Raw genomic sequence first — 10,557 nt, 5'->3', positions numbered from 1 at the left:
CGCCAGAATCCGCCGCTCTTGCCGGTATTCCTCTGAATACCCAAAGAGTTAATTTGCTTCTGTGGACTTAAAACTCTCACCTGGCTGTGTTCATTGATGTTTGTTTGTTTGCTACAATTTCATAGCCACTAGCTTCATCTTCATCTTCATCTTCATCATCCACAAACTTGTCATCTTCGTCCTCCTGATTTTGATGATCATCACTTTCTAAATCCTCCATCACTGAATCAGGTCTATGTTCTTGTTGAGGGGGAGGCCATTGTTGCTCAGGGAGTACCGTCAAAGGCACTAAATTTTGAGGTTTCATATGATGAGTACTATTGGACGGACCATCAATCTTGTTTTTCTCCTTGTATAAAGCATCAAGTTGGTGAAAATACGGACATGTTTTCGAATCCTCAGGCCTTTTCTTGTTACTCTCTTTCACTTTCTTGAAGTACTTATTGATATTCTCCCACTTCTCTTTGCATCGTTTTGCATTGCGATTGTAACCAAGCTTTCTCATTCCAGCTGAGATCTCCTCCCATAGTGGCCCTTTGGGTCCATTTTCTTGGTACTTGCAATCAAGATTAGTCCTTAGCCCGATCAAAGCTTCAACTTCTACTTTAGGCCATCTTGAAGAGCTTGCTGACATAAAATTCTGATCCCCATTATCTGATTTCATTATGTCCAGATTAGCCACCGGTTGTGGTGGCGGCACTTGTGCCTCTGGCAGTGGCGGTGGAGTCGTAGGTGTTGGTGTTTGCTGTGATATCGGAGGGAGCGCTGGTGGCGGCGGCGGCGGCTGTGTTGGGGGTGGATTATTTTGTACTTGACCCGGATTTTGTTGTTCAGATAATTTTTGCAAAAATGCCATTACTGCAGCACCTTTAATTGCAGCCGTGGATCTTTCCTGGGCTGAGGTCTCGCGCTCTCTATTGATTCTGGCCATTTCTTGCATTCTCCAGGACTCTTCTCTGACCATTCTTTCATGTTCGCGTTTCTCAATTGCTTCCAAGAACTTATTCTGCGTCTCCTCTTGCTTCTGGATCACTTCGGTCATTAGCCTTTCAAAAAAGTCCTTCCATTTCCTTTTCCTCTTACGACGCCCTTGCAGTTCCACGTCCGAGGATGTTGATGAAGAAGTGAAATTGGAGTTAAGATCTGAGGAAAAGTTTGGAAAAGAAGATGGAATATTAGTTTGAGGATGATTTGTAGGGTTTGTTGCTTGTGACGGGGGGGAGATTGTAGGGTCTGTTGAAGGAAATGGAGGAACTGCAAGATTTATAGCTGAAGTGACAATGCCTTGAGACGTGTAATCTGTAGCAAGGGTGGCAGCTGCTGTTGATGGAACAGTATTGTGAGAAGTCCCAACAACATTAGGAGAGGGATTAACCACAGGCATTGCTAATGTGTTGGCTGGTGGAATATGAGGCTTGGTTGGTTGTGGCGGCAGCGGCAGCGGCGATGATAGTGAAGGGGGGTGACTTTCGAAAGCTTCTAATTGATCAAAAAACCTGTAAGTCTTGCCTTCTTGTTTACCACTTCGGCCATCTTTGGTTCTCTTGTGGTACTTGTACACGTTCTCGAATTTCTCTTTGCACTTCTTGGCACTTCGATTATAACCAAGCTCTGCTAGCTTCCTGGTATATAACAACAGTTGCAATAAAAGCATATATAACTCCAATTCTTGTTTTATCCCTTCTTGAATTCAGTAATTAAAAAGAAAAGATCTTGAAGGATATTCTCACATAAAATAAACATGAAAATTAAAACAGCATAACAACAGCATAAATCGATCGAATTTACAAGTGCCAGAAATTTAAATTCTGAAACACTTAATTGTTATTGCAGTGTGCACTAAAACGAAGCCAAAAAAAAAATCACAAATACAGTCTTCAAGATTTAAACTGCAAAGAACTACAAAAAGAAAACTAACCAAAATAGGAAAAAAGAACAACAAAAAAAAACGAAGCACAGACCTCTATCAACGAAATCAAAAAAAAAAAAAAAAAAAAAAAAGGCCAACGTGTATAGTTCCCCCTCATCACAAAAAATTAAAAATTAAAAATTAAAATTGTAATTATTTTAATGATCACCTGGAAACATCCTCCCATAAAGGGCCTTTAGCACTAGCATCACGAAACGCAACATCCATATCGGACCGTATTTTTAAGAGTGCCATAGTCTCTTGTCTTGGCCACCGGTTACCTCCGATACCCCGGTGACCTTCAATAACTCCTTTATCATCTTCACCTCCAACATCAATGTTTCTGCCTTCATGATGGCCACCGGTTAACGGAGGAGCTTCCCTGTTACCTACTCCTCCACCACCACTAGCAGCAAGGGTTGTTGTTGTGGTTGCTAGCACACTACTTGAGTCCCCTAGCATAGGACTCGCTTTCTTTCCTTTCTAACTCTCAATATTACAGCTCCTTGAAAAAATATAGGGGCTAAAAAAATAGGAGAAAAAAAAATATCATCAAGGCAAAAGAGAAGGTGAATTCTCTTAAGGGTTTTATGGTAGATGGTTTGTATGGTATGGTGAATATTTATTAATTATTTCTGTGGGATCTGCTTGTCAATGTCAAGAAGTTGTTTCTTTTTTTTATTTTTAATACTAGTAATTAATTTTATTTTCTTGCTTTTCTTCTTTTTAGCTATGGACTGGAATCTTTGAGGTCTTCTTTTTTTTTCTTTTTTCTTTTTTAAGCCAATGTGGGGTGGTAGCTAGGGTTAGTTGGCTAGAAGGTGTAACTCGGTTCTCTAGCAGTAATAACGAAGATGGCACAGAAAGATATACATTATAGTGCTACAGGAAGAGATAATAAATATTATTACTGGAATTCATCAACAGCTGCCCATAGAGACGACGGTGATGATTAGCGGGTTCTTGTCTGTCGAGCTAAATTTAGTTAAAAGCCGGCACATGGAGGTCAGCTTTTTTTTTCCTTTTTATCCCAATATTCATTCCTTCTGTAATTGGTGAATCACAGCTACGTGGGTATTTATTATTTATTTCTTTATTATACCTTCGTTGTTGTTTTATGGGTGTACCAAGAAAATATCAGCTTTGCTTTTTGGAGGGTGTTTCTGTGATCAGTGCCTGGTGGCAAAGATTTGACGTGAAATTGCTAGGATTGGCCTTAAAATGGATCCCATTGACCTTTAATCATTGAAGGGCTTGTTAATTTTTCAAATTTTTTATTTGTCTCTGTAATTCAGAATTTTCTATACCGGATGGTGGGACTTTTGCTGTGATGCCAGAAACGCCCTGGGTTTAAAAATTCCTGTTCAACTTTTGTTGGCCGAGACTGTTCTTGATACAGTGCACTGCCTGTGGTGCCAGGGACCTACTGTTAATTGTGATAATGACGAGTGCAGTTTGACAAATTTTAGTTTTCATAATTGTTAAAAGAAAATGGTGCCCCTAAACTTATCTTAAGAAAAAGGGACGTTATGAAGTGGGATCCACTGTTGAATTAAACTAGTCGATGGAGGTCATATTATCAGGCCAGGCCATTTATGAATTGAAGTAAATGGTGGACATTTCAGTTGGGTTTGCAACGAGCCGTATTAATTGGGAGGCAAGGAATGACTGTGATCATACAAAATCACCCATGTTGATTCGGAAAACAACTGGCTTGGTTTTGGGGCCTTTAGCCTTTGGTGATCTGTGGTTTAACTGCCTAGTTCTGGTCTCTGGCATGGTATCTTATAGCCATGTTGTTGTTATGAATCTGCAGTAATATCACACTCTGTGCTTATTTTTTCTCGTTTTAAAACCGCATTTTAGATTAAATCCTTAGGATCTCTATCTAACATGTATTCGAATCAAAACGAATGGAAGAGGGATTGTTTATTAATGAATTAGTAGCCACAAATGATCTTCAGAGTCATGGTCTCGTGGGCTTTTTTCTTATCAGTATTAGTGATTCGAGGGAAGAAGTTCTTCAGAGTCAAACCCAAGAGAACTTCTGTGTGTCATATAATTAAAGCTAGTAAACAGGGTAGGATTAATCACCAAGAAAATTGGGGGAGACACAAGAGAGATTTCTTCTTCGTCTTCTTCTTCTTCTATACAATCTAACTCAGCAACTCAATTATTGAGTCAAAAGAAACAAGCGATGCCCAAGACATAATGCAAGAGGTGGGTCCAATTAATCAATTGGTCATTAAATGCAAAAAAAAAATCTGAGATAATAATCTCTTACAAAGAAAGTACTCCAATATCATTACGTGTGCACAAATCAAGTGATAGGGATGTGGTAATTGATAAATGGTAGTTGTGATGGTAAAGGAAACACAAGGGGCTATGAGTTAATAAGAAAAGGAGGAGGGGGAAACGGGGTGAATATGATAGGTTGGTAAGGCATGCATCGGAAAGAAAAATGGCACCGTTTTATTTGATAATTTATATTCTAGAGATCTCCATGATAAATGACAATGAGAGGAGCACACATGCCTTTAAGATTCGTTCTTTTGCTTTTCACATTTGCCTTTTCGCCTTCAATTAATTACATATAACACTATGCTATTATTCTTCGTATACTTGGCTTCCAAAAGGAGGAATTCTATTCTTTCATCAAATGGTGTTTCCAAAAAGTGAGAATTGTAATTTTATATTATATTCTTTTCCTTGCCACATGCAAACTCAAGAAAATAAAGTTTCTTTTTGCAAGATAATTTTACATTAAAAAAATATTAAATCAATATTTTTCAGTCATATATATTTTTAAAACGTGTCTAAGCACGGATTTAAATACCGCAATGATAAATAACATTAAGTTTGACATCTATATGTAATATTTTTATCTTTTAGAACATGTTTAGTATTATGGTAGCTTTTGTAGTTATGATTTGAAAAAATCAGTTTAATAAAAAATACTTTTATGAGGTTTATTTAAAAAAAATTGATGTTTGATTAAAATTATGGTTGTAGTTGTGCTTTGAAAAAAAGTAGTTTCTTGTGTTTGGTTAAAACTATAGTTAAAATTGTGGTAAAAAAAAAACAGTTTTGTGTTTGGTTAAAAATATGGTAAAAAAATAGTTTCTTGTATATGATTAATATGCTTTATGTTTTAGATTTGATTTTAGAATTACTTAAAAGAACATACACACACATATATAATTGCAAAACATAGGTGTTTTGTAATTATGATTACATAACAAAATGAAAAATCCTTATATATATTAATGTATTCCTTTATTATTTTATCAAACTATTTGCAATTTCATCTCGTATAAAATCCATACATGAAGGCTTCTGTGATCCTTGAACGACCGAGCAATGAACAATATCAGGTAAAAAGTCATATGGGATTAAATTGAGATTGCGATCATACTCAGAAAAAACCGCATCATCTTGCGATCTCTTTCTAATATAGTTATGTAGTGCTATTGAGACAACTACAATCTCAACTTGTGTTTTGTATGGATAAGCAGGCATGTTTTGCAAAATTTTCCACCTATGTTTCCATACCGTAAAAGAACATTCGATCACATTACGTAGTGATAAGTGTGCACGATTAAACATTTATTTCCGACCACTTGGTTATCCACGACGCCTAAATTCTTTGAAGTGATACCTCTTGCCTTTGCAGGGACTCAAATACCCTTACTTATTTGGATATCTAACATCAATCAAATAGTATTTTCCTGCAAATAATAATAACATGGTAATTTTAAACAAAAATTTAGAAAAAAATTATATTCCTTCAAGTACCAAATCTTTAATTTAGTCAAAATCACAACCTTCTGGAGGTTTTGAAAATTTTATATTGCTATTGTCAATAATCTCAAGAAAAATACGCTTATCGTGTGCATTGCTTTCTCATCCTACCTACACGAACATGAATTGCATGTCAAAATTACAAGTGATCGTGACATTTTGTGTTGGTACACCTTTTCTTCCAATAAATGAAATTTAATTTTCAAATAATAAGTAGGCACGAACATGTGTTTCATCAATTGCACCGACACAATTCTACGAGCCACAAAAACATTAAGTACTCATAAACATTTATAACATATTTCATACTCATTTAAACAACTTAATTAAACTATTTAATTAAACAAAAATTCATCTTACCTTGAAATGTAACATCTTAGATTCATAGCAATTTCTCTTGGTGTGCTCGTAAATTATGGATTTACTAGTTTTATGACTTTCACAGCAAACAAACATAATAATTTAAGTATTTTTTTAAAACATCTATTAATAGTTTCACTTTAATGATGAAATCTTTCTTGCACTTGTTTATTTGACGCCAACTGCTATTGTAAATAGAAACATTGTCACCTTTTCAATAACGCTCATTTTTTTTATGGTTTTAAGCTATAATGCATTTCTAATTTAGTACACAAACTCAACAAAGTGGTTGTGTCCATCCTGAACATGTTAACACTTTGTTTCAATTACCTCTTAAAACCTCTATCAACCAATGCATTCCTGTGTTATACAAAACTATAAATGATTCTTTATACATATAATTAATACATGTAACTAATATAATACATGTTTATAGCTCCAGCTATGCATATAATTATTTTTTTTCATATCAAAATGCCTCTTTAAAACAAATTCATTGTCATCATCACTGTTATCATCATTATTATTATTTTCATCAGCGTCATTTCCATCACCGTCATCTCTGGGACCAGCAATTGAGGCACCACTACCTTCACAACTAGGATAATTAATATGGTTTACAATACGGTTCATTATATTATCATAATTACCATCGAAATCCCCATTAAATATGTCATTAAACCATGAATCATCCATAACTTCAATTGAATGTAAACAAAAAAAAAATTATATATTGTTAATAAAAATATTTAAATAATTTAAATATCATTCAATAAAAAAACTATAAAAAAGTTGGTGCAACATAAGTTTTTTCATACCTGTAAAGCTAACAAAAACAGAGTGTTCCACTTGCTTATATAAAATGCAGTTGAAGTTTGAGAGGTTTGTTATGAAGTAAAATAGTTCTTTGAAAGTTGACTTACAAACATTCCTCTTTATATAGAAAAAATTCAATGTTGTTTACGTCTCTTTTACAAGTTATTCAGCTTTCAACATAAGTACATTATCGCATATATAAACTATAAAAGTAACATATAATGTTAGTTTTACATATCATACATGGATAGCATTCTAGCATGTATTCTTTTATTTTGTGTTCTCATTCTATTATTCAATATTTCTTGACCTATTTTTTTCCTTTATTTATCACCATGATAAACCATGATAGTTCACACCTAAAAACATGTACTGTAATCATCTAAAAAATAATAGTAATTGAAATACAATTCACACCTCACAAAATAAACATAATTTATATATATAAACTCCAACAATAACTGCATCAAAGAGAACACGCATTCCAATTGAATCGGTGACAAATCTAGCAGCTAAAACAACAGTTAGAGTAACACATACATATATTTCATACATTGGCTCATATGCATACAGTAGCTAAAATAATCATTTTAATAGCATAAACAGCATAAACAAATAAGACAACAACTTCCATCAATCCTCATGGCAGAAAAGAAGACAAATGCAGGTTCCACACCTCACAAGCACACAGTAGCTGCACATGGCATATCAATGAATACCAGCTTGACAAACAAGGTTGTAGCTCTCATCACCTCACGGTAGTAAAGAAAACAAACCAATATTCACATAATAGCTACACATGGTGTATTACAATTATAGTTAGACACATAAGGCAGCAGCTCCCATCACCTCGCGGTAGAAAAGAAAACAAACAAGGTTGCACATGGTATATTATAATAAAATAAGCATTTTAATAGCAACACTCAAGACTTAAGACTTTTAGGAAACAACACAGTGAAGGTAAATTACCAACTAAATCCATCTAAGGGTCAACCATTTAACATTAATAAAAACCAATGTAATAGTTTTAATTCATCGATAAAATACAATATTATAAACCAGTAATATTCTCATATAAGTATATTAACTCCTAAAAAGTAGTTTGATATAAATACAATAGTAAACAAATTACCACAAATGGAAATGCCCATATATCTCACCATGAAATGTGGAAGAATACAATGACTTGGATAAACTTTGGCAATTGGAAAATACTCTTTTTTAAAATCGGCATCCCATTATTCTACAACAATAAAATAAACTTGTATAAATACATTAAGCAAGTAAATATAGTTAATTGATTAATAGTTAAGAAAATTAAATAATATCATGTCAATTAAGCATGTTTAGTGCGTGCATACATTCGTTACAACCATTTCAACTTCTACTCCTTATCACCCATACTACCCCACATTTCTCTTTTCCTTCTTAAACTTGAACTCATCTTCAATTGAAACTCTAGGAATTGAGTATAACTTTGCCATCACCTCGCGAATACTACAGCCTTCGCGATCCATATTAACAGACATGGAATCACTCTTAGTCGACATACTCTCAAGTAGTTGATTGCACTTTGACAGCAGCTGAACACCAATTCCAAATGCTTTTTTTTTTTTTTTTACCTCGCACCTCATAAGGATCTTGTTCTTTTCTTTTACCACCGCTTGTTGTGTTGCTACTGCTAAACATATTTGCCCCTTCAACCATTCGAGCTATGTCAGTTTGGAAATCTGGAATCACATTTTTCTTTGAATCATCGCTTTCTTCTTTCAAACCATCACGATTAATGTTGGCATTACTTGTATCAAGATCGACATCAATGCCAACAGGTACTCCTAATGAAGGAGCCCATGCAAATGCTCTAGTCATGATAATGTTGGAATATATTTTATCAAATTTATTCTTAAAAGATGGCTCAATATTGACTTGTCTAAATTTTTTAGCTCCTCTAATTTCTTGCATGTAAATAAAATCAAGGATTAAAGGATCAAAACTAGTAAAATTTTGGTGTTTGAATTTGACAATAATAAAAAAAATTGTTAGGATGACAAGGAATATACCTGAATTTTTTGTTTCCATAACTCATCGCTAGTTAAAATTGTGCTTAATTCACTATTTCAGCCAACACCAATTTCAGAAACCAGTTTATTCCATATCCTCCAATTATTTTTGCATCCATCCCATTTGTTTTCCAATTATGTTTTAGTGAATGCATGGATAGTATGTTTTTTGAATGATGTTATAAGAAATTTTCACCCCGTTTTATCAAAATAAGTATTAAGTCTCATTCTCATATCAATTTCCTTAATGTATATATCACAAAATATATGTAATATTTTCCTTGTCCAAATAGCTTTATAGAAAGATTCAAGACCTTCCATAATATCTTTTAACACATTTAACAAAAGTTTAAAATCAATCAATGATATCAATTACATTGTGGCATATATATAACCGTGGACTTAACCAATAATAAAACACTTCATGTTAAGCATTTACAAAAGCTGTGTGGTTAGCAACAAATATTGACCATGCATTTATCTGAATGAGAATGTTCCCGTTAATTTGTAATGAAAACTAATTGAAACCTTTTAATTTTTAACTATTCAGAAAATTCAGTTTCAACCATAATATATTTGAATTACCAAGCAAAACATCATTGTCATCATACTGTTTGGATGCTAAAAACAAAGGGGGAAAAAAACAAAAAGTCAAGAATTTATTTCTATATTCAAAGTAACACAACTTTCTTTCACAGCATGCAAACACATAAATGCAAACTTAAAGTTCTGATTTTGATGTCAAAAGTAGAAATCAAAGTAATCCTACATGACATTCTAATAGGTCACTCATTACGATTATTATAAACACACACACAATAAAGAAATCTACAGTTGCTTAAACAGAAACAACATCAATATGCACAATTAACATATCAAACCATAAAGAACAACACATAAATAAGATTTTTAAGCATCATATTATTTTTAATAAACAAATAATCCAACAGCAGCACTATCAAATGGTAGTAGACATCAAAAACCAAACCAGATTTAAACGAAGAACAACACTAATTATGCATAGTACACAAACCATGAAGCAGCATATAAATACATGTTTAGCTCAAGTAAAAAATATTTAAGAACACACAATACAGGTCATGAAAAATAGTATAAAGAAGCAATGAAATTTGTTAAATTCAAAGCAATTGATAAAGGCATGGTAAACAGAAGACAAGCAACAATAGCAATGAAATTTGTAGATTAATTCAACAATTGCAGAACACATAGTAATTGATCATGCAGCAGCACAGACATGCAATTTTTCATCTAAAAAACAAAAATAAAGATGGAGATAAGGCAAGAACTTACCTCAGTCTCTCTCTTTAGGTGTCCAAACTAGCACAATTCTACAACTTTATTTTGCAAACAAAAACAATAGAGACCCTGAACATAAATTAGATTTTGAGCTACATTTTAAACAAAATTGACAAAGATAATGCACAGTACTTATAGGTCTCTCACTCGTGGACCTTTCCCAGCATGAATCTGTTGGGTTTTTCTGCAATGGTAACAATAAAGGGATAGATCGATGAAGGTTTGTGTTTTCAATTTTTGTTTGGAAAGAAGAAGGGACAGAGGGGAAGAAGCTTGCTCTTGCGTCGTCCTGTA

At 33.6% G+C, this 10,557-nt stretch overlaps 1 protein-coding gene across 1 annotated transcript; it reads right to left on the bottom strand.

Annotated features, from left to right (window-relative positions):
• Positions 1-6: 6 nt before the first annotated feature.
• On the bottom strand, positions 7-2,531 carry LOC105138470 (trihelix transcription factor GT-2-like). The gene is made up of 2 exons (XM_011044548.1): positions 2,079-2,531; positions 7-1,622 (listed from the first exon to the last, which is right to left on the bottom strand). Exons 1-2 carry the CDS (start codon positions 2,369-2,371, stop codon positions 77-79), a joined length of 1,839 nt encoding a protein of 612 aa, XP_011042850.1. The 5' UTR covers positions 2,372-2,531; the 3' UTR covers positions 7-76.
• Between the last annotated feature and the right edge of the window lie 8,026 nt (positions 2,532-10,557).

The sequence above is a fragment of the Populus euphratica genome, unplaced genomic scaffold (genome assembly GCF_000495115.2).
Source record: "Populus euphratica unplaced genomic scaffold, PopEup_1.0 scaffold181.1, whole genome shotgun sequence".
NCBI classification, from domain to species: Eukaryota; Viridiplantae; Streptophyta; class Magnoliopsida; order Malpighiales; family Salicaceae; genus Populus; species Populus euphratica.
This window is presented reverse-complemented; position numbering and strand designations above follow the sequence as displayed.

Coding starts and splice junctions, on each gene's coding strand:
- LOC105138470 (XM_011044548.1), bottom strand. CDS start 2,371: ATGCTAGGGGACTCAAGTAGTGTGCTAGCAACCACAACAACAACCCTT. Junction 1,623..2,078: donor TTATGGGAGGATGTTTCCAG/GTGATCATTAAA, acceptor GTTATATACCAG/GAAGCTAGCAGAGCTTGGTT.